The 25,545-nt window shown below is 40.1% G+C and overlaps 1 protein-coding gene across 2 annotated transcripts in view; it reads right to left on the bottom strand.

Annotated features, from left to right (window-relative positions):
• Positions 1 to 25,545, bottom strand: part of SLCO5A1 (solute carrier organic anion transporter family member 5A1) — a 159,898-nt gene that overhangs the window by 25,877 nt on the left and 108,476 nt on the right. For both annotated transcript variants that reach the window (XM_015145540.3, XM_001099565.4), the window contains one exon: positions 10,056 to 10,254. In XM_015145540.3, the coding sequence (XP_015001026.2) occupies positions 10,056 to 10,254 (199 nt within the window). The remainder of the gene's footprint in view (positions 1 to 10,055; positions 10,255 to 25,545) is intronic.

The raw sequence follows: 25,545 nt of genomic DNA on the forward strand, positions 1-25,545 counted from the left end.
AAAAATTAGCCGGGCATGTTGGTGGGTACCTGTAATCTCAGCTACTCAGGAAGCTGAGGCAGGGAGAATTGCTTGAACCCAGGGGGCGGAGGTTGCAGTGAGCTGAGATTGTGCCACTGCACTTTAGCCTGAACAACAGAGCGAGATTCCGTCTCAAAAATAAAAAATAAAAAAACGAAAGGTTGAGGATGAGAGGAGGAGACATTGACTTCTCTCTTTTTTTTTTTTAACCCTTCTGTGCTACTTTAATGTTTTCAACCGAATGTATGAGTAATTATGCTGGTAACCAGGAGAGATGAACTTTAATTATGCTTGTAACCAGGAGAGACTGACATTATCACCAGTTTTAAATATGAGAAACCCAAGACTCAACAAATATTATGTAACTTTTTTGCAAGGTCACACGGTTAGAAAATGATGGAGCCAGTACTTGCCTTTGAAAACAATACTGTGTGAGACAAATGAGTTTGAGGGGATGGAAGAAAGAAGTTCAGAAAGTTCACTCTTCATAACTTCATCTGTAACTAACATGGGCCACTCGGCTGTCTGCTAAGAAAAACAAGACCGGGGCATGATAAAGGACTTGAAGAAATGGGTTCAAATATAAAAACAGAGCCACCATCATGGGCATGAGAAGGAAAGCTGACTGAGATGAAGTAAATGGATTGCTCAGCAAAGATGAGGGCCTGCTAAGATTGGAACTCATAAATTTGTAATGAAGCCAATCAGCACAATTATATAATTTTTCCCAGGAGTGCTGGGCAAGCCCAGCCACAGTTGATTCCAGATGGATGAGGCAGGTGTGGTGTTAAGCCCGGGTTTTAAGAATCTTAAGGAGACTTGCTATTTAAAAGCAGGTAAGACATGGACTGTGCCTTCCGTTCCCTTCTGAGAACACACTTGAAATAAAAGCAGAGTAGGGTTAAAAGGAAAGTGTGACACCAAACTTCACAAAAATGGCAAGTAGATAGGGACGGGTTTATGAGAAACAGGCAGAGGCTGCCTTGGAGGAATAGGAGCCAGCCTGCCCGATCAAATCTCCATGGATTCTGAGCTCAAAGTGAGCAGATGCGACAGAGGGCAAAAGTGAGAGGTAGAGAAACCACTGTGGGCCTCCCTGGAGCTCTAAGGAAGAGAAAATTGCATCAGTGAGCCCTTCCATTCTCATTTATCCGTTCCCTCCCATCTCCAATTTACGGCCCAGACATTCTTCAGGACGTGCTTCTCTAAGGAAACTGGAAGAAATGTAAAAAGCTAAACTTCTACTCTAGATGTTGACAACTCTGAATAAAATCCCCTCATTCTTGGATTTGAGGTAGAGGGAGAGGAAAGACACCATCTGAGATATGCTAGGCTGAGTATTGTCACCTGCAAAGCCCAGAATAAACAAACAGAAAAATTGATTCTTCAAAACAAAATGATAAAATGCAAGGCACAAAAAAAAAAAACAAAGTAAAAAAAAAAGATTATAATTGTATGTGCAGAGAGATCTGAGAAGACATTATTCCATAAAACAACACCAGAATGCTATGAAAAGGGAACACTCAGAACACAGCAAAGAAAAAAATCCTCAAAATAAAAAATGTACATAAAGATAGAAAACAAGGCTTAAAAAAATCTCTAGAGCAAAAGACAAAAGCATGCAATATGAGAGAATAAATTAAAATTAAACACACAGGCAACCAGTCCATACGTTCCAACATCTGATTAGCAGGAGTACTAGAGAACACAGGAAAAAGAGAAAGAGTTTAAAAAAAAAAAAAAGACGTGTTGCATTAAAAGGGTTCAGAAAGTGCCTAGTACAATGAATGAACAAAGCCCTATGCCGAGGCACTCATTCATTCGTTCATTCATTCATTCACACAACAAATATCGTACATGTTTTAGACGGTGAGGATGCAACTGTTATATAGATAGCTGGGCCGGGCATGGTGACTCATGTCTATAATCCCAGCTACTCATGAGGCTGAGGCAGGAGAATCGCTTGAACCTGGCAGTTGGAGGTTGCAGGGTTGCAGTGAGCCAAGATTGTGCCACTGCACTCCTGCCTGGATGACAGAGCGATATTCTGTTTCAAAAAAATTATATATATATATATATACAGCTCTACAAACTGTGCCCAAGGAGCTCATATTTTAGACAGATGGGACAAAAGCAAAGCAAATCATTAAATGAGATCATTTCAGATAATGTTAAGTGCCATGAGGAAACCACGGAGAAATAATGTAATCAAGAGTGGGGGAACAGTGGGCTCCCCTAGATTGGGCAGAGATGGAAAGCCTCTCTGAGAAGGTGGCATTGGGATTATAAGAAGCCTCCAGCCATGACAAAATCTGAAGGTAAAGCATTCCTTATGAAATTTCACACCACCTTGAAAAAATGTATTCTGAAAACTTCCAAATAAAGTTAGCCCCAGAGAAATGAGAACTAAGGCTGAAATTACATTTCTTTTTTTTTTTTTTTTTTTTTTTTTTTGAGACGGAGTCTCGCTCTGTTGCCCAGGCTCGAGTGCAGTGGCCGGATCTCAGCTCACTGCAAGCTCCGCCTCCCGGGTTTATGCCATTCTCCTGCCTCAGCCTCCCGAGTAGCTGGGACTACAGGCGCCCGCCACCTCGCCCGGCTAGTTTTTTTGTATTTTTAGTAGAGACGGGGTTTCACCGTGTTAGCCAGGATGGTCTCGATCTCCTGACCTCGTGATCCACCCGTCTCGGCCTCCCAAAGTGCTGGGATTACAGGCTTGAGCCACGGCGCCCAGCCGAAATTACAGTTCTTATCAGCAACAGAAAATGCTAGATGACAAATAAAGCAATGGTTTCAAAGTCCCCAGAAAGATACTTTTTTTATTTTTACTCGTTTGTTTTAATTCATTTTTTAAAACTTATTTTAGGTTCAGGGGTACATGTGCAAGTTTGTTATATAGGTAAATTGTGTGTTAAGGGGGTTTGGTGGACAGATCATTTCATCACTCAGGTAATCAGCATAGTACTCAATGGGCAGTTTTTCAATCCTCTCCCTCCTCCCACCCTCTGGTGTTAGGCCCCAGTGTCCATTGTTCCCTTCTTTGTGTCCATGTGTACTCAATGTTTAGCTTCCACTTACAAGTGGGAACACGAGCTATTTGGTTTTCTGTTCCTGTGTTAGTTTGCTTAGGATAATGGCCACTAGCTCCATCCATGTTGCTGCAAAGGACATGGTCTCATTCTTTTTTATGGCTGCATAGTATTCCATGGTGTATATGTACCATATTTTCTTTATGTAGTCTCTCATTGACGGCCATTTAGATTGATTCCATGTGTTCGCTATTGTGAATCATACTGCAATGAACATATGTGTGCATGTGTCTTTATGGTACAATGATTCATATTCCTTTGGATATATAACCAGTAATGGGATTGCTGGGTTGAATGGTAATTCTGTTTTAAGTTCCTTGAGAAACCATCAAACTGCTTTCTACAATGGCTAAACTAATTTACACTCCCACCAGCAGTGTATAAGCATTTCCTTTTCTCCACAACCTTGTCAGTGTCTGCTATTTTATTACTTTTTAATAATAGCCATTCTGACTGATGTGAGATGGCATCTCACTGTGGATTTGATTTGCATTTCTCCGGTGACTAGTGATGTTGAGCATTTTTTCATATGCTCGTTGGCTGTGTGTAGTCTTCTTTTGAAAAGTACCTTCTCATGCCCTTTGCCCACTTTTCAATGGGGCTGGTAATTTTTTAACCTAGAATTCTATGCCTGCTTAAACTACCACTAAAGAACAAAGATGCTTTAATATGCTCACAGGCTCAGAAAGACTTCCTTCCCATGTACCCTTTCCATGGAAGTTATCTAAGGTTTTTTCTGGCAAAATGAGGAGTTACCAAATAAATAAACAAACAAAAACTAGTGGATACAACTGAGGAAACTTCTGAAAGGAGGACCCAGGGTGTAAGTTATGTCAACTGAGCAAGCAGTCCAAAGTGAAGCAGGAGGATGGAGTTCAGGGAAACAGGAAGATTCAGTAAAACAGAAAGCATGATTGAGAACTTAGAAAAACATATGGGCATGATCAAGGCAAGCAGCAAGAGAAAGAAGAGGCCCTTAGACCTCAAGGACAGTAATACAAGAAAGATATGGTCCAACTATGACACCATTTTAAGCAAATTCCCATCCCTTCTCTACTTAGGTAACTGCTCCTTCCCTCATACTCCCTGTTTTCTGGAGAAAATGAACCAAAGGCTCTGGCTTAAAAGCACCACACATAAAGGAGAAGTTCAGTGAGATGCTAGAATGATGACAGGGAACTTAGGTAAAAGCCTGCAAAATGAACAGTGAGGACCCAGGCCCATTCCCCCGACTCTCAGCTCTAGGATGCCAGCAGCAAGGCTTACAACCCTGTAGTCCTCCCCAGCAGGGCCCCAGCAGGAGAGAAAGGAGCATCTGTCTCTTGAGGAACTGAAGCACCTCAGAGGTAAGCCCTTGGGTCCTGACACTGCAGCACCCTGATGAAAACTCCAGTTGCATCCACCTTCCACAGCGAGACCTACCAGATAACAAGCCCTACCCTCATACACACACAGCAACTGCTCAGCTTTTTAAGTTCTCATTCTTCAATACCAAGAGCACGCTACGGATCAACAGAAATTTGAACAGAGCTGCTAACACAATCAAGACAGCAAAATAAACAGAAAGTAGGCTCTCATAGGACACAGAGACAAATTAGGAAAGAAAAGGAAATCTAAATAATGTTGGAAAAGTAAGAGAAAATATTCCACTCATGAAGCAAGACGGTTAGAAACAAGGGACAATCTGAAATCAAGCAAGAATTTTGAAATTAAAAATATGATAGGCTGGGTGAGGTGGTTCATGCCTGTAATCCCAGCATTTTGGGAGGCCAAGGTGGGCAGACTGCTTGAGCGCAGAAGTTCAAGACCAGCATAGGCAACATAGAGTGACCACATCTCTACAAAAAATTATCCCAGTGTAGTGGTGGACACCTGTAGTCCCAGCTACTCAGGTGGATGAGGGGGAAGGATCACTTGAGTCCAGGAGGCTGAAATTGCAGTGAGCCATGATCGTGCCACTGCACTCCAGCCTGAGTGACAGAGCAAGATCCTATTTCAAAAAAATAAAAATGACAGCCAAAATAAAGAATTCAACAGAGGACTTAGAAGATAAAATGCAAGAAATCTTTTTAAAAAGTAGAACAGAAAAGGACATATGAAATGATGATAAATAATAAGGAAAGGAGGATATGAGAGTAATTTGGCTGTGACACCTGCCACCACATTGATTATCAGGGTTGATTCGGCTGATCTGGCTGAATAGACGGGTGTCCCCTGCCTCCCTCACTGCTCCACCTGTGTCCCTCCTGAACCTGCACACTTGGTCAAAGAGGACAACCTTCTCTGATAGAGGAGGATCATTCTTTGGTCAAAGGCATACAAAAAGTTGCCAGTACCTCCAAACAAGAATAAGAACAGGAGTGATCAATGAAAGGGAGAAAGAAAAAAATGGCAAGGAGAAAAAAGAAATTAAAGTTTAAAAACAGACCTGTAAAATATAGTCTCCAGACAGAAAGAGCTCACCACGTGCCTAGCAAAAAATCAAAATGATCCATCTCAAAACACATCATAGTGAAATTCTGAAATGCTAGTAATAAAAGGAAGCTCCCAGGAAGGAAAAATACATCTCCTACAAAGCATTGGGAAAAAGAAAAGCCAGACTTCCAACAAGAGCATTAGAAATTAGATGACAATGGGGCAAAAACTTCAAAACTCTGAGTAAAAATGACTCATCCAAAATTTCAGCCAAATTGGCAATCAAATGTAACAGTGTGTATGTGTGTGTATATGTCTATATATAATATTTATCAATATATATAATAAAAAAGTCTCCCAAAAAAACAAAGTTACAGCCTATACAGCCTTTTTGTAGCTACTGGAGGATGTGCTCCATCAAAATGAGGGAGTAAATCAAAAAAGAGGACTCCACAGAGTCCAAAAAACAAAGGATCAATACAGAGAGAGGCAAAGGAATTCTCAGGATGACAGCCGGGCAGCCAGTCCAGAAACATTGTGTCCAGATGAGAGTAGGGGGACTGTGGGTCCTGCATAGATGACTCCAAGGAGTGGGCAAATGGAACCATGAGCTTATCAACTAGGTGGAAGGTCATGTTGAGATATTTTTTGAGCTCTCAGAGGGTGTGGGAAACTAGATGCAGATTCAAAGAAAACAAAGTAAATGAAAATAAGGTAATTATTAATTCCAGGAAATTAATTCCAGAAAATCAGTGTTACACAAATAAGGAAATCTAATCATGATACTGTAAACCAAAAATAAAATTCTAAGGCCCCCCAATGAACTGAATGGACTTCCTCCTCAGCCAGGGCTCTTTTAAAATTTAACCTGAGATACCAGTTCAGACCAGGATGGGAAGTGGGGAATCTGGCATGCCTCATTATACCTCTACAACATTAACATCAACACAAACTTGAAGTCTGATAAGAAACATTTCACAGCCTATTCTCTCTGAAGCCTGCTTCTGGAAGGCTTCCTCTGCAAATAAGAACTTGGGTCCCCACAGTCCTTCATCTCAACCCAGACATTCCTTCCTATGGATCCCAGGTCTTCAGATAAACTCAACCAATTGTCATCCGGGAAATTTTTTAATCTACCTATAAGCTGGAGGCCCCTGCTTCGAGTTGTCCCGCTTTTCTGGACCAAACCAATGTACTTCTTAAATGTATTTCATTGAAGTCTCATGTCTCCCTAAAATGTATAAAACCAAGCTGTACCCCAACCTCCTTGGGCACATGTTCTCAGGACCTCCTGAGGGCTGTGTCCCAGGCCACGGTCATTCATATTTGGCTCAGAATAAATCTCTTCAAATATTTTACAGAGTTTGACTCTTTTCATTGACAATACATATGTCATAAATTTAACATGAAAATACCAAGAAAGGATTTGACCACAATTTGTAAAGTGAAGCTCCTCATTTGCCAAGCTAGGAAGTCACAAATAATACCTTGGTTTGATTAATTTATATAGTATTTCTGAAAAATACAGAGATACATTGCAAAAGAAACAGCTAAAAAGAATTTAAAATTATTGCCCCTGCAAATCAGAGTTAGTCATAAGACTGCTGTGTTTTTGTTATGAACTTTTTAATTCTATTTATGTTCTCTAATTTTAATAAAAAAATAATTTGATAGAAATAGAAATTATTCTTAATTTATTAGTGATGACTAATGACAAGAGCTAGCCTTCAGTGCCTCACATTAGCTGAGAGCTTTACACATGTTACATACATAACCCTTGCCCACAACCTTCTAAGATTGTTGCTAACATCACCCCAATTTACAGAGGTAGATATTGAGGTTTAGCGTTAAGCAACCAGCCAAGCAGAGTCAAGATCCAAATTCTAATTCCACTTCAGAACCTGAGTTCTTATTCTATACTGCTTGTCTATTTTTGAAGACTTTATTTTTTGTGCCATCCTATTAGGCACTATCAAGAAGCCACATACCCAGTGCACGCATCTTACACATACACACACCGATGTCTTCTGGTAGAAAAAATAACCCCCAGGACAAACGATGGCACAGTACTCTGTAATCTAAATAAACTCTGATTTGTTATTCCTTCTCCTCACCCCCAAACATTCTAAATTGGCTAGATGAAATCAAAGCTTTTGTTATTCAAATGCAAAGTGGAACATTTTATAACATAAAACTCCACTGAGAAACAAAAGGAAACAGAAGTGTTTCTTGGCACCAAGCACCAAAACTTGGACAATGAAGCTCTGTTAAATGAGCAGATCCTAACAAAAATACATGTAGTTAAGAAGTAAAGGTTGGCTGGGCACAGTGGCTCACGCCTGTAATCCCAGCACTTTGGGAAGTTGGGGCGGGAGGATCATTTGAGCTCAGGAGTTTGAGACCAGCGTGGGCAACAAAGTAAGACCTCGTCTCTACAAAAAATACAAAAACTTAGCCAGACATGGTGGTGCATGCCTGGAGACCCTCTCTACTCGGGAGACTGAGGATAGAGGATCCCTGGAACCTGGGAGGTGGAGGCTGCAGTGAGCCATGAGTACACCATTGCACTCCAGTCTGGGGGACACAGAGACTCTGTTTCAAAAAGAAAAGAAAAAAGAAAAGAAATAAAAGTTAAGGTTTTCATAACTCTCACAGAAGAGCTTTCCACCTTCTTTTGGTGAGGCTGTGGGGAAAACAGCACTCATATCCATTGCTGGTGAGGGCAAAAATTGGTACAATACCTGTGGAGGTAATTTGGTACTATTTATTCAATCTCACTTCTGAGAATTTATCCTGTACATACAGAGCACACAAGAGAAGTGATAAATGCCTTGAAGTTATTTATTGCAGCATTGCTTTTAACAACTAAAAATTAACTGGGCATGGTGCCATGTGCCCATAATCCCAGCTATCTGGGAGGCTGAGACAGCAGGCTCACTTGTGACCAGGAGTTCGAGACCAGTCTGGGCAACATAGTGAGACATAGACATAGTGAGACCATGTCTATAAATATATAGATAAATAAATAAATAAATACAATTAAAGATTAGGAACAACCCACTGCCCACCAAATGGGGGCAGGTTAAACACAAAGTGGAATATAATGGAACGCTATGCAGTGGTTAAAGGTAGTACTTATGGGCACAGACACTGTAGCCAGATTGCTTGAGGTTAAGTCTTGGGTTCTGGGCAGTGCCACACTGGAGGCAGCCACCCTGGATGACAAGATTCTACTGTGAAATTCTAAGGGATTTTGTCAATTGTTTGTTTAACACAACTATTTTTAAAAATTAAATTATATAAACATATAATTAAATGATATTAAAGACAAGGATAATAAATACGTAAAATTCATCACCTTCTAATTATTTTACTATTATCTATGCTGTTGTCTAGGCTATTTAAGTCTATTCCACCTGTATGATAGAAACATTATACAATGGTGTGTGACTGAGCACCTCCTCCCAACTCAGTGTTCAGGGTTGACAAGTTGATGACGTGAAATCATCCACAGGGGTGTATTTACATCTCAGAATTGACAAATGCTACAAATCAAGGCTTTTGTTTACTTTTTACTTTTTGTATAAATGGGTTACCACTATGTTACCCAGGCTAGTCTTGAACTCCTGGTCTCAAGTTATCCTCCTGCCTCAGCCTCCCCTAAGTGCTGGGGTTACAGGTCTGGGCCACTGCACCGACCATGAGCCTTTTTTAGAGAGCCATTTAAACATTTGTCGGCAGTCCACTGGTTACATGTGATCGGTACCTCCGTTTTGCTATCTCTAAACTCAGGATGATAACAGCACCTATCTGATAGGGTTATTGAGAGGATTCATGGATTAACATATGTCAAGCACTTAAGAGAATGCTCAGCCTGCAATACAGTCATGGTAAAGGGGAGTTATGCTTCAGATTGTTACTACCAATACAGAAAGATCTCCAAGCTATATTGTTCCATTTTTTAAAAGCTCAGCAAAGCATGTATGAATGCTCTATTTTAGATACAAAAGAGGGACAATTGAAAATGCATATCCACAGTGTCTTCAATAAAGAAGCCTTGGAAGGATATGCAAAAAATGAATGAAAGGGGTTACCTGTTTCATCTTCGGTTGGAGGAATGGGAAGAGCTAGGTGGATGGAGGACTTGAGTAAGAGCAAGAGGTTTCAACGTACCTTGTATTTCCATTGAATTTTATGTTTTTGAGCTACAGAAACACATTCCCCATTCAAAACATTACAATAAAAACTGAACAATTTTCATTAATCCAATGAGCATTTCATCCTCATCTGATGTAATTAAAATGCTATGAAAGTCCCTCTGTGAGGGTCAGAAGGGGCACAGAGGAAGAGGAGACCCTGGCTTCTGCTCTGCAGGAGTGCATGCTCCACTTGGAGAGGCAGAGCACACAGAGAACACACAGGGAGAACAGCTTGGAGGGAGGGGTGCGAGTCTGACTGCAGATGCACAAACACCATGGGGCTTTGCACCTCCATCGTGCAGATACGACGCGGTTCTTAAGAGGTACTTACCCTGTTGTATAAGGGATGTTTATGCCCCCTAGATTAATGCTTTCACATCCAACAATAAATAGGGTTGAAAAACACAGTAAAGACACACCACTGCAGATCATTGCTAGTTTTGCAGATTCTCTGGCACCAAGTTTCAATTTTTTGATAATGTAGCCTCCGAGGACAATACCAACACCAGCACTGGGAACGATAATAACCCCTGGGGAGAAGAGAAGGAGAGGATTAATTTGAACTCGTGTACACTATTATTCATCTTATCTATTCTGTCTCTTGCTCAGTAGTACTAAGGTAAAGAATCAAAAATTACTGTAATCAATACATCTTCATTGTGTGTGATTTTATAGTATAATATTATTTTCAACACATACAATCAACAATGGACTCACATCCAGATTTCAATAAAAACTTTTATACAGCAATAAAATAAAGACAAGCAACCCATTACAAAAGTGAATAAAACTTGAGTAAGTTCTCCACCAAAGACAAAATCCAGACAAACAATAAACACGTGAAATGGGGTCAACCTCATTATACAGAAGGAAATACAGATGATGCACCTAACATAGAAATGATAAATACTCAGGCGACAGGTACCCTAAATACCCCAATTTGATCATTACACATTCTATGCATGTCACAACATTCCACGTGTACCTCATAAATATGTATGAATGTAATGTATAAAATAATTTTTTTAATTTGAAAACCACAGTGAAATACCACTACACACCAATCATGTTGGTGAAAATTGTAAAGTCTAACAATACCACACGTTAAAGATGGAACGTAATGGGAACTCTCAACACATTGGCAGGATGTAAATCTCAACACTCACTTTGAAAAACAGTTTGGCATTATCTGGTAGAGTTGAAGATATACACACCCTGTGGCAATCAATTCCATTCTTGAATCTATACCCTGAAAAAACTTGTGCACGTGGGTACCAAAAGAAGTGGACAAGATATTTGAAGCATTGTAATAGTAAAAAACTGGAAATAAACCAAATGTCCATTAATAAATATATCATGTATAGTATATCTATATAAAGGAGTGCCTCTATACACTCATTAAATGGAAAGAAACATAGCTACATACAGCTTTGTATGATGAATTATACAAAGACAATGATGAACAGAAGGAACCAAATGCAACAGAATGCACATGACATGACTACGTTGGTATGAAGTTCAACAACTTGTAAAATTAACAGCATTGTCTGGGAATGCGCAAACAGGTAGTACAACTATGAAGAAAAACCAGGAGTAATTAACACAAAAGCCAAGATAGTATAGGGATTCATGGTATCAGGAAGGGATGCAGGAGGTTCCTCTGGTGCTGAAAATACTTCTTGCCATGACCTGGGTAATAGTTACTGCTGTGGTCTGAATGTTTGTGTCCCCAAAAAGTTCACATGATGAAATCCTAATCCCCAAGGTGATTAGGAGGTGGGACCTTTGGAAGGTGATTAGGTCACAGGAGTGGGAGGCCTGATGAATGGGATTCGTGCCGTTATAAAAGAGGCCTGAAAGAGCTACCTCACCTTTCCATGTGAAGTTACATGGTGGGAGGTCACATGTGAGAAGACAGCCTTCTATGAGAAATTGGGCCCTCCTTCATCACACAGGGCCAGGGCCTTGTTATTGGACTTCCCAACCTCCAGAACTGTGAGAAACAAATTTCTGTTGTTTAGCATTCACCCAGTCTATGGTAATTTTGTTACAGTTACCTGAATGGACTAAGACAGTTACACTGTGTTCACTTTATAATAATTTCTAAATTATGTTTAATGTACTTCTGGGTAAGTTATTTTTCATTGTAAAAAAATAAAGAAATTGGCCAGATGTGGTGGCTCACACCTGTAATCCCAGCACTTTGGGAGGCTGAGGTTGGCAGATCAGTTGAGGTCAGGAGTTTGAGACCAGCCTGGCTAACATGGCAAAACCATGTCTCTACTAAAACTACAAAAATTAGCCAGGTTTGGTGGTGCACACCTGTAATCCCAGCTACTGAGGAGGCTGAGACAGGAGAATCGCTTGACTCAACCCTGGAGGCAGAGGTTGCAGTAAGCCAAGATTGTGCCGCTGCATTCCAGTCTGGGTGACAGAGTGAGACTCCATCTCAAAAAAATAAAATAAAATAAAGAAATCATTATGGTGCCTGCCCCCAAGAACCTTACAATCTAAAAGAGAAACAAACAACTTAATAGAAATTAGAATACAATAAAATAATTATACGAAGTGCAGGGAGAGAGTCTTCCCTGAATGAAATCTGGGAGGGTTTCACACAAGTGGCAGTATTTGAGTTGACTCTCAATAGGTGAGACAGAATCTGCCCAAAGGACCAGCACAGAGACTATCCTACACAAAGAAAATATCTGCACAAAGAAAATACATGCACAGAGGCATGAAATAATGAAATTGAGGATTCAATGCAATACAAAATATTGAGTATGGAAAGGAAGCAGCTGGGAGGTGGAAAGACCTGGAGAAGAGAGTTAGGGAAAACAGAGACCATGAAAGATCACGGAAAGGAGCTCAGGTTGTATTTCTGATCATGGAGGCCGCTGAAGAATTCTGAGCTGCGGTTGACAGGATGGAAGCTCTGTATTACAAAGATCAATCTTGAAACGACATGCAAGACAGCTTAGATGGGGTCAAAACTCAAGTCAGAGAAGTGGTCAGGGGGATGACTGCAAAGGTCCTTGTGAGCCACAGTAGGGCCCTACAAAGATGGCCCAATAAATTAGATAAGGACAGGGAGAGAGGAAGGATGACTACATAACACCAGATGAAGGAAGAAATCTGGAATATGAGGAGGAAATGTGTGAGCAGAGCAGCTCAATGGCCCCCATTGTAGACTTGTTGATTGTGAAGGGCCTGAGGAACAATCAGGTGAAATGCCTCACCCAGTGTGTCTGTGGGCTGCAAGATCAACAAAGAGCTGGCTGGGGGATTTATAGCCAGGAGATGAATTCACGGCATAAATGAGATGCTCCAACAAGATGGTGCAGAGTAAGAAAGCAAAAGAGCCCAAACTAACATCCAACATCCAGAAGAGTGCCAATGTTAATGGGGTATCATAAAAAGGTGAGCCCACATAGCAAGTTGAAAATGGACAGCCACAGAGGCTGGAGGAAATGTGGGAAACAAAAATGTCAGAAGCCAGAAAAACTTGGATTTTGGATTCAGAAAGACTGGAGTTCAAATCCTCACTCTATTTTTTGTAGCCATGTAATCATGCAGGCTTCCTAAACCTTCTAACTCAGGGTTCTTTGCCTTGTCATGGAGATGTATTCCTTTTACCTTAGCCTTAGAATGAAGATTACAGGAACTATCTATAAGTAGACACAGTACATAGTATTTGGTACATAATATAAATTGTAGCTATTAATTAGCCAGGCAAGATGGTGGGTGCCTGTAATCCCAACTACTTGGGAAGCTGAGGCAGGAGAATGGCTTGATCCCAGGAGATAGAGGTTGCAGTAAGCCAAGATGCGCCATTACACTCCAGACTGGGCAACAAGGTGAGACTCTGTTTCAAAAGAAAAAAAAAAATTGTAGTTATTACCATTACAACTGTGCCATAGAAAACCAAGGAGAGAGAACAGGCATGGTGGCTCATGCCTATAATCCCAACACTTTGGGAGGCTGAGGCAGGCAGATCATTTGAGGTCAGGAGTTCGAGACCAGCCTGACCAACATGAAGAAACCCCGCTCTACTAAAAATACAAAAATCAGTGGGGCTTGGTGGTGCATGCCTGTAATCTCAGTTACTCCGGAGGCTGAGGCAGGAGAATTATTGCTTGATCCCAAAAGGCAGAGGTTGCAGTGAGCTGAGACTACACCATGGCACTCCAGCCTGGGTGACAGAGTGAGACTCCATCCCAAAAAAAAACAAAAGAAAAGAAAACCAAGAAACCAAGGAGAGAGTTTCAAGGAGAAAATAGACAACAGTATCAAGTGCATTAGAGAAGTCCAGTAAGAAAGACTGAAGTGAGACAATGTGTCACTGGACCTCTGACAAGAGCAATTTTAAGAGTGTCACACAAGTGGAAACCAGACTGTGATGGGCTGAGTAGTCAGTTATGAGGCCCTAGAGTTTGAGAAATCCAGTCAGCTCTTTCTAGAACTTTGCATGTAAAAGGAAGAATGGATATGGGTCTAGAATTAGACTGGGACCAAGGTAGGGTTGGGGTTTGTAGGGTTGTATCTGTTTGCTAGGATGCAGAGAGGACTCAAGCATATTTATATACTGAGGAAAATAAACTAAAAAGAGAATGAATGGTTGAATGTGGAGGGGAAAGTTCAGCTAATGACAATGCAAGATCCTTGAGAAGTCAGGATAATATAGAATTAATAGCACAGATAATCAACTTAGCCATGAATGGGGGAGAGAGACTCCCTCCTCTGGGCTAGAACAGGGGATAAATCCGTGGATGAGTAGTAGCTTTACAATGTTAGTTTTTCTGTTTTATTTTTCCATTATTTTGTAAACATAATGTAATACATATTTTAACGAAACAGTTGAAAAATATAGAAAAGTAGGAAGGAAAACAGCAAAGTAGGAAGGAACAAAAATCCACTGATTGCATTCTGGCATATTTCATTGCAGACGTTTTTCCTCCTAGAATTCATAACATGCTGCAGTTTCATTTTTTTATAGCTTTGATTTTTGTTGGGTTTTTTTTTTCTGTATGATTGAAAACAAAACCACCTCTTAGAAGGAAGAGATACTGAGAACTTTAAATGTGGCCAAGGGTTGGAAAAACCATGGTAGGAAAGTGAAGGCAGCACTACTAAGAATATGTAAAAGACAGTACTACAGATCCAGACTATATTGGACACCAGAAGTCTGCAGCTGCATTCACGTGCATGGTTGCATGCTCCTGCATGTTCAACAACCCGTAAAAAGAAGCAGAGGAAGATTGAGCTTAACTTAAAGTCAGTTTTGCCTGGCAGCCAGTGTTCATCCTGTAATCCTCACCAGAGTCCTATGAAATCGGCAATGGCTTTTTTTTTTTTTTTTTAAGACAGAATTTCACTCTTGTCGCCCAGGGTAGAGTGCAGTGGTGTGATCTCAGCTCACTGAAACCTCTGCCTCCCAGGTTCAAGTGATTCCCCTGCCTCAGTCTCTCAAGTAGCTAGGATTATAGGTGCTGGTCACCAAACCTGGCTAGCTAATTTTTGTATTTTTAGTAGGGATGGCATTTCACCATATTGGCCGGGCTGTTCTCGAACTCCTGACCTCAGGTGATCCACCCACTTCGGCCTTCCAAAGTGCTGGGATTACAGGAGTGAGCCACCGCGACCGACCCGCATGGCCCATTTACAGATGAGGAGATTGAAGGCTCAGGGAAGTGACCTGCTCTACAGTGCGCAGCACAAAAAGGGGAGTTTGGATGGAAACTGACGTTTTCTGTTCCCAGCCCCACGCTGAGCCCACATTATCACAGCTGCCTCTTACACCCAACAGGTCCCTGGAATCTTATCCAGAGCTCTGGGGTGAGATGAGCTGGCGAATAAAGTACCCTCCCCGCCAAGCAAACGTATACATGCTATCAATGTGATTAATTTACCTTTAGAATGAAAACGTTTTATTCATAAAATTTCCATTTCAACTAAGCAATTACGGAGTCTCAGACACTGTACTACAGCCTCAGGATAACAACAGATCTCCATGCTGGTAGCTGAGTCATAATTAAAAAGCAGTATAATTTATTTGATTATGCATCCTAGTTAGCATTAGACTCTCAAACACAGAACATTTGTCATCAGTAAATATGAGGGCACATTAAACAGAGTGAAGACCCTTGAAAATGTTCTTCGGCGCCCCCGTCATCTGCATCTCGCTGCACTATCAAAACAAAACAATCTGACCACCTATTTACGCGAATATGGACATTGCTTGGATCTCCAGTCAGAGAAAGATCCAAAGTTTGCTTTGGAGAATTATACGCGTCTTGGGTCGAGCAGCGGGGATGGATCTGACAGTTCAGAGCCTTCTTACTTCCCCCTACTCAAAGCCGCTGGCTCCAGGTACAACTCTAGTAGTTCCCGGTGAGCTTATGGAGGGGCTGGGAGTCAGTTTCTCCATCCGCAACCACGCGACATCCAGGCCTCCCCGCCTGCCCACTCCCTACTGGGGGTGGAAAAAATAAATGTAAATGATGGGTTCTCCTGGCAGAAGTTACGGTCCTGCCGGTCCAGCCGCTAGCCCTGTCTGAGCTCAAATTCACGTCCCTGGCTGGTGCCCCCCTACCCTTCCCTCTGTCCCCAGGCCCCAAAGAGTCTCAGCTCGCCCCTCCGCTGCGCCTCTCACCTCTGCGCCCCTCACCTCTCTGAGCCCCTCACCTCTCTGCGCCCCTCACCTCTCTGCGCCTCTGCCCCTGACCCTGCCCCGTTCCCAGCCTCGGAGGGACCTGCGAGTTCCTGCTCCACGCGCCCTCTAATGGCCAAGACCTAGGGAGCGCAGATGAGAAGCAGGTGGGGAAAAGGCCATCAACGGATGGATACCCAAGGACACTTCCATACGTTCGGTGGGGAGGACAAGGGGGACACAGTATGGGAAGATGGGAATGCCTGCACCAAGCCCAGGCACCCGAGGCCCTAGGTGCCAGCCGTAGAGGAGAGAGCCCAACGCAACTCCTTATGTTCAAGAGGCAGATCCAGGTAAGAGTCTGGGCTCTGCAGCCAGATCCCCTGAGTTCAAATCTCAGCTCAGCCACTTAGAAGTTGCATGTCTTCAGGCAAGTTACTGAACATTTCCAGGCCTCGGATTTTCTCTTCACTGAAATGTGGATTATAATAGTATCTTCTTCATAGGATTGTTAGGATTAAATGAATTAAGACCCGTGAAAGGCTTAGAACAGTGTCTGACCAACAGCATACACTCAATAAATGCTGGCCATCATCATCATCGTTTTAACAAGTATGAACTTCATTATCTGCCTAACATTATGGGTTTAAATTTGCACACATATGTTGGAATTATAATCAGGCAAATTCTTATATGCTATTTAATCTATAGAATTGAATTGAAGCAATCTATTAGTGGCCCAACATAAACCTCTACATGTTCTTTAAATATACAAACCTTGATATTTACTTACTATGTGCTCCTAACACATAAACCTCTGTTAGATATTTAGCAGCATGTCTTTTATCTGAATCTAAAGAACTCACTGCAACATTAAGTGCTGACAACGCAGAAGATTCTGCTTTGCTCATACAAGGTCTGGGAATATCCTGCTGCTTTCCAGCTGGAAATCTTTTATCTACTCATTTATCCAAGCAAATAGACATTAATTGTCCTACTTTCTTTCTTTCTCTGTCAAGCACTATTATGCCGCAACATTAGATTTTGACATTTTTATTCTGGATCCCAATATTGCTTTCCTTTTGTGGCTGCATGGAGCCGAAGGGTCTTTATGAAAACATAATATTTATTTAATTACCAAATATAAAAGCTAATGACTGCATTTTTCCTCTTTCGCTCCAATTCTTGCCAATTTGTATTGTAAATAGACACAGAAAATATACATAAGCTTAAAGCATGATTTGGAGCACAGGAAAACCTAAACCTAAGGAGAGAACAAAATTAGGCAACCCATTCATTATCAAGAATGTGTCATAGATTCAGGGAGCTTCAATTGTGCTGTCGTTGCTATTGTTAAGACAACAACAATGTGCTTTTATGGTACCCAGGGCTAGCCCCTGTCATCACACTCGCTACTCCTATTGTGTTTATTCTCTGTCTTTCTGTTATCTTTCTTTAAGGTTCTTGTCTGTATTTTAGCATCTTCCTATTTATTTAGCACTGACCAATGCCTAGTGTGTGTTTGGATGAAAGAACAAACATTCATTTTGAACTTATTATATAAAATCTTATATAACTTTTAATTTATTATATAAAATCTTCAAGTGATTTACTCATTAATTTCTGTTTTCAATTATTCCTGGAACTAGGTTGTATCCCATTTTACAAATAGAGAATCTAAGATCTAACTTGAGGTTAAAATAAATTGCTAAAATCAGTTTAAAACTGATAAGCACTAAATATCTAGATTGATGCCTGAAAAATCTCACTTTTACCAAGATTCTGAATTGAACATTATTAGCAAAAGCTTATTAAACTGCCAAGCCATCAAAGGAAATGCAGAGGACAATATCAGTCTCTGAAACCTCTTATCTGTTGTGAAATTACAGTGGTGCAGAATGTCCTACCATGGTGAATTAAATTAATACAGACAGACTCTCAGAATATTAAACATTGTCATTTCTTTGCTCTAGTTTCACTGCCCTTCTGTGTTTTCCATGTCCAAAGTTTTCTTAAGTTCTGTTGAAAATAAATGGCTTGCAAACATAAGACTATCAATAAATAAGGAATATCATTGTAAGCCATTATGACATGTGGATTCTCCTGTTGCCTGGCTGGGCACACGGGAGGGACAAGAAAGCAGAATGAGTACCTAGAAAAGAAGAAAGTACCATTTATTTATTTATTTTTTTTTTTTTTTTTTTTTTTTTTTGAGACGGAGTCTCGCTCTGTCTCCCAGGCTGGAGTGCAGTGGCCAGATCTCAGCTCACTGCAAGCTCCGCCTCCCGGGTCCACGCCATTCTCCTGCCTCAGCCTCCCGAGTAGCTGGGACTACAGGCGCCCGCCACCTCGCCCGGCTAGTTTTTTGGGTTTTTTTTTTTTTTGTATTTTTTAGTAGAGACGGGGTTTCACCGTGTTAGCCAGGACGGTCTCGATCTTCTGACCTCGTGATCCACCCGTCTCGGCCTCCCAAAGTGCTGGGATTACAGGCTTGAGCCACCGCGCCCAGCCGAAAGTACCATTTATTTACTCATTGATTCTCTCTCTCTCTCTCTCCCTCCTTCCCACCTCCCTTTTTCTTTTTGTGTGCAAGTGCACACACACGCATCCACAAGCAACCGCATACACACACAGATGTTGATTACATGCCAGGTACTGTGATAACTGCTCTAAATACAGTATCTCATTTAATTCTCAAATGTCATGGATTTTTATGCCCTGAACCCAACATATGTCTTACAATCAATAGTCTGCAAGCCTTATGTCATAATCTAATTAGAAGCATTTTTCTTTCATAGTAACTCAAAATCATGGTGCACCTTGCCAGCAAAAGTGTGAGATTGGAAGGAATACAGCATTCTCTCCACATCACAGAGGAAGAAACACCTAAAGAATTCTGGAGCAAGGAAACTGACTCAAGGTTATTTCACTTTTCTAAAGCCTAAGCTTCTAACTCGATGATTCAAAAGACACCTTTTCCTCTTGCTCAGAATAAATAATTTTACCCTTTTAAGCTTCCACTGTATCTTGCAAACATTTTCCTATAGGAAGTAAGTATCAATTAGTATCAGAAGGAAACAACTAAAAAGATTGTTTAAAAACCCAAACCTTGAAGCTAGCAAATTTTCACTGAGCTGAGAATAGACAGCACAGTAAGTATACATCCTCACAAACTATAAATGACCGCACAAAGTTTAAAAGCACAGTATATATCTTTCTATTTCATATATCTCAATCTTACTGTTGCAAAAAATTCAGCAATCCCTTCATAAACGATGAACAAGATGTATCACTAGAATTAATTTAAGGTACCTTTTTCTTTGAACTCAGTGGCCATTTAAGACAGAGAACAAACTATTTCTTTATAGCCATCATATTTCACAGCATAGCTTCAAGCCAAAACTTAAAAGAGGAGTAGCAAAGCCCTGTTTGAACTTAGGTTTAGGAAAAGCAGCCTGCATGTGTTGAGCATTTGTTGCAGTCAAAGCTGCCAGTACTTGACAAAGTCTTTAGGCAGAGTAGAAGAACTTACAGTAAGTTCTTTTAGGAATTCTCTTGAGGCAGATAAGCTGGGGGGTTAGCTCGCTTAGCTCAAGCTGCTGCACCCCAGCTGTCTCAAGTTTTGCCCCTCTATAACTTCAGTTAGAGGAGACAGAAGTAGACTTTATCAGCCTCAGTTTCCTCTGTCAGGTTCCCCCTGACAATCATAGTGTGGCTCCCGTGGGACCACTTACAGCTAACCAAAAGAGAATGCCCTTGAATTTCTAGTGTAGCCTTGCTGAAACTTTTAGTAAAGGCTTTCAAAGGAATTACACACTTCTAAAAACCTTAGCGTCGATGACTTCAACAGGGAGATATTTATATAAAGCCCGTATTTAACTCCTCTTAGGCCAAATGGATCTCATTCACCCATAATAACACTTTCTTCAACTCTTTACCAACACAGAGAGACACTGTGCAGTAGGAGAGAAATATGAGAACCCCAATCTCAGGATTCAAGGTCTGGGGATCACTGAAGGAAAGGTAATAGAAAGGAACATTCAACAGTGAAAACAACCATGCTTTTCATTTCGGGTTTCTGTAAAGCTCTGGCTGAAATAATGCACAAAAGAGAAGGCTGAGCTGTTTTATGAAAGGGATTCAAAAATCAAATCAAATTAATATTTCATCCTTTATGGCTTACAGACCTGAAAGAATTTTCTGCATCCAGGCGATAAACCCACAGAGGGCCAAAACCACTCGAAATGATGAAATGCAAAAATCACAGTGTTTACTTCCGTTTTCCCCAGTGCTGGGAAACTGAAGGTGAAAACCTCTAAGCAAACTACTGGAAAGGTGGGTAGGGGGCTTTGTGGGGGAAATTTCACAGGAGAACAATAATACCTTACTAACTTTTTCAGCTATCAAAATAAGCCTCAAACGACGTTGGTATCAATTTTCTGTACTGGGTTTCCATTCATACAGGTAAAGCCCACAGATGCGGCCCATGCCAAGCGCAAAACCCTCTTTGGAGGCCCTCTGGGCAAGATCCATTTTCTGTCAGCAACTTTCAACTTCTCCTCTGTCCATTGTTGTCCAAATCCAGCAGCCCGGAGCTTTTCCATCGAGACAGTTCATCGTCATGACGCCCACTAATAACAGAACTGCAAAACCCTGACAAAGCTATCCTTCCCCTGGGAGAAGTAAGCAGACTTTTCAAACTCTGTATATGGGGAAAAAATTGAGACAAACATCTGCACATCTGAACTATACCTATTAGAGCCCCTTGCCCCACTGGGACCAGGTAGAAATTTTGCTCTTGAGAAACCTTATTAATTCTGCCAAGTGAATAGGGAAGACCAGAGCAGCCATTTCATAAATAGAGTCAGATCACTAATTAGACATATTGTGTTTCTTTTTTTTTTAATTGACAGCTTCTCTGAGCTATAATTCACGTACTATACAATTTGCCTACTTAAAGTGTACAGTTTAATGTTTTTCGTATATTCACAGAAACATGCAATCATCACTCAAATGTTAGAACATTTTCATCGCCCTAAAAAGAAACGCCATACCCATTAGCTATCACACCCAGTCCTCCCTCACCCCTCACTGCTCCAGCCCTAGTTTCTAGTTTCCACTCTAATTTCTACTTCCATAGGTTCGCCTATTCAAGACCTTCCATATAAATGGAGTCATACAATAGGTGTGCCTGGCTTCTGTCCCTTAGTATGTTTTCCAGGTTCATCTATGTTGAAGCATGTGTCAGTTCTTCATTCCTATTTATGGCCAAATAACATTTCATTGCATTTCTAGATCACATTTTATTAATAATATTTACCCATGCATTGGTGGATGCACTCTTGGGTTGTTTCTACTTTTTGGTTATTACGAATAATGCTGCTATGAACATTCATGTACAAGTTTTGTGTGAGCGTATGTTTTTGTTTCTCTTGGATACATGCCTAGAAATGGAATGACTGGATCATATGTTAACTCTGTGTTTGAGGAAGTGCCAAACTGTTTTCCAAAGTGTCTGCACCATTTCACATTCTCAGCAGCAGTGTGAGCGTTCCAATCTCTACACATCTTCACCAACTCTTGTTATTATCACAGATAATACTTGATTTTAGCCATCTGAGTGTGAGGTGGTACCTCGTTGTGGTTTTGGTTTGCATATCCCCGATAACAAACAAGGTTGAGCATCTTTCCATGTGCTTATTGTTGGACATTGGTACATCTTTTTTGGAGAAATGTCTACTTAGATACTTTGCCCATTTTAATTGGTTTGTCTTTTATTACTGAGTTGTAAAAGTTCTTTATGTGTTCCAGATATAACTGCCCTAGCATATATATGATTTGCAAATATTTTCTCCCATTCTGCAAGTTGTCTTTTTACATTTTTTTTTTTTAAGGCAGGGCCTTGCTCTGTCACCCAGGCTGGAGTACAGTGGCACAGCCATGGCTCACTGTAGTCTCAACCTCCCAGGCTCAAGTGATTCTCCCTCCTCAGCCTGCCAAATAGCTGGGACACAGGCACATGCCACCACCCCCAGCTAATTTTTATATTTTTTTATAGAGACGAGGTATTCCTATGTTGCCCAGGCTGCTCTCGAACTCCTGGGCTTGAGCGACCCTCCTGTCTTGGCCTCCCAGTGTTGGAATTACAGATATGAGCCACCATGCCTGGCCCATTTTTACGTTTTTGATGGTGTCCTTTGATGAACAATAGTTTGAAATTTTGATGAAGTCCAACTCATCTATTTTTTCTTTGGTTGTTGTCTAATGCAAGGTCACAAAGAGTTATGCTTATGTTCATTTCTGAGAGTATTATAATTTTAGCTCTTACATTAAGGCTTTCAGTTTATTTTCAGTTGCTTTTTGTATGTGGTATGAGGTAGGGGTCCAACTTCATTCTTTTGCACATGGCTATTCAGTTGTCCCAGCACCATTTGTTGAAAAGACTATTTGCTCCTCATTGAATAGCCTTGGCACTCTTGTCAAAAACCAGTTGACAATAGATATATAAGTTTATTTCTGGGGTCTCAATTCTGTTTCACTGATGTTTTTGTCTTCTTTAATCCTATACCATACTGTCTTGATTACTGTTATTTTCAGTAAGTTTTGAAATTAGGAATTATGAGTCCTCCAACTTTGTTCTTTGTCAAGATTGTTTTGGCTATACTCAGTACCTTACATTTCTATCTGAATTTTAGAAGCAGCTTGCCAATTTTTGCAAAGAAACCAGTTGGAATTTTGATGGGGATTGTATTGAATCTGCAGATAGATCAATTTAGGAAATATTGACATCCTAATAATATTAAGTCTTCCAATCCATGAATATGCAATGTCTTTTCATTTATTTACATTTTCCTTAATTTTTTAACATTTAATTTTTTAATTGATAAATTAAAACTGTATATATCAGGTACAGCATATCATTTTGAAATGAGGATATATTATGGACAGCTAAATTGAGCTAATTAAAATATACATTACTTCACATACTTTTTTTTGCAGTGAGAACACACAAAATCTACTCTTTTAGCAATTTTCAGGAATGCACTGCATTGTTATTAACTATAGTCACCATGCTGTACAGTAGATCTTTTGAATTTATTCCTTCTACATAACTGAAATTTTGTATCTTTTGACCAACATTTTCTTTTACTTTTAAGCAATGTTTTGTGGTTTTCAGAAGATAAGTTTTACATTTCTTTTGTTAAACCTACTCCTAAATAGTTCATTTGTTTGATGCTAATGTAAATGAAATTGTTTCCTTAATTTGATTTTTGATTCAATGCTACTGTATAGAAATATAATAGATTTTTGTATATTGATCTTGTAAGATCTTGCAATCTTGTTGAACATATTCATTAGTTCTAATAGTTTTTATAATATATTCCTTAATATTTTCTCTATAGAAGATCACATAATCTGTAAATAGAAATAGTTTTACTTCCTCCTTTCCTATCTGAATGCCTTTTCTTCATTTTCTTCCTTAACTGCCCTGGACCTAATCTCCAGTAAAACAAAGAATAGAAGTAGCAAGAGCAGATATCCTTTCCTTGTTCCTGATCTTAGGGAGAAACAATCCAGTCTGTCACCATTAAGTATGATGTTAGCTGTGGTTTTTCCATAGATGCCCCTTATCACATTGTGTTTTAAATCTTCAATTACTTAAATGGCAGTTGAGCTAAAATTCATTTTTGGGTTATTTACAAACATGTTTTTAAAAACAACTTTCAGAAAACTTACAAAAATATGTAATTTTTAAAGTTTATATACAGAAAACATGTATTGAGCAACCACTCTGTGCCAAGGCCTGTTCTAAACTCTGGAGACACATAGGGAATAAAAGTGACTAAAATTCCTGCTCAGATTGAGTTTACAATCTAACGTGGGAAACAGACAAATCAATAATTAAGCAAATTGTACAGAATGTTAGAAGGTAACAAATACTAAAGAGAAAAATGCTCAGCGAAGTAAGGAAAATGAGGAGTAGGGAGAGGAATTGCATTTTTAACTGAGGGATCCTGGGTAAAGTCTCATTGACAAGGGGCCATTTGACCAAAAACCTGAAAGAGGAACGTGAACCAGCATTCGGGGGATTAAATGATACTCCAGTTGTACACTGTCCCCATTTATTCATTAAAGAAAGTTTACCAGGAGTCTGGGATAATAAAAATCAAAACATTTTGTAACAAGAAGAAACTTCAAAAATTAATCAGTTCACCTTGCTCTCTGAATAAGATAGCTTAAGCCAGAAAAAAATAAGAACTTTGGACAAGACAGTGATAGATGGGTTGAAAATCTTAACCAGTATGCTAAATACTGCACTTTCAACCTGAAGATTTTGTTTGTTTGTTTCAAAACGACATGTACAATTCCACCAGATAATGAAATCCACAAAATAAGTTTTACAAATGCAAACATACTCTAGGAATCGAATGGTCAGAGCATTTGTGGAGAACATCAATCCTACTGTCTATGAGAACTTAGGTTTCAGAAATCCATTAATTAATCAACCTTATAGAAACTAGTCATTGTGAAGTAGGAAATCAAGAAAATAATAGAATAATGCCATAAGAAATAATAGTAAAGATTATAATAATAGTAAGAGAAATAACAATAGCTCATAGAATGAACTGCTGTATTAGCCAAGGCTAAAAAGAATGTAAGTAGCGCCCCCTACAAAGTTAAAGTTAGAAGAGAGTATTAACTGTCTCTCCCAAGAAACATTAACCATATCTACCCTCCTCATATTTTGTAGGCTCTATAAACTCCTGTTCGTTTCTTCCCTGCACAGCTGCAAGGTCACAAGACAGAGAAGCATAACCTGCAAACCGAGTTTTCCCAGACATGTAAGACATGTTGCAAAAGTGTCACAGCAGCCTTTGTTCTCGCTTCTGTAAGCCAGCTTCCTGCTTCACGTAGTGCCCGCCTCAAAATGCTCAAACTCGTTTTCTTTGTTCTGGGCTCAGACTTTCAGGACACATGTCTGCTGAGCCAGTGTATACATTAAATAAACACTTTCCTGTACTCCGTTCAGTCTCTCCAATTCCTTAATTTCCCACAATAATTAGGTAGAAATTACTAGAAAGGAAACAGATGACATGGTTCCTGTGTGCCTACAAAAATTTAAATTTTATTAGAGCCATCTCTAAATCTCTCAGCAAATCATCTAATCATTTCC

The sequence above is a fragment of the Macaca mulatta genome, chromosome 8, assembly GCF_049350105.2.
Source record: "Macaca mulatta isolate MMU2019108-1 chromosome 8, T2T-MMU8v2.0, whole genome shotgun sequence".
In the NCBI taxonomy this organism is placed as follows: Eukaryota; Metazoa; Chordata; class Mammalia; order Primates; family Cercopithecidae; genus Macaca; species Macaca mulatta.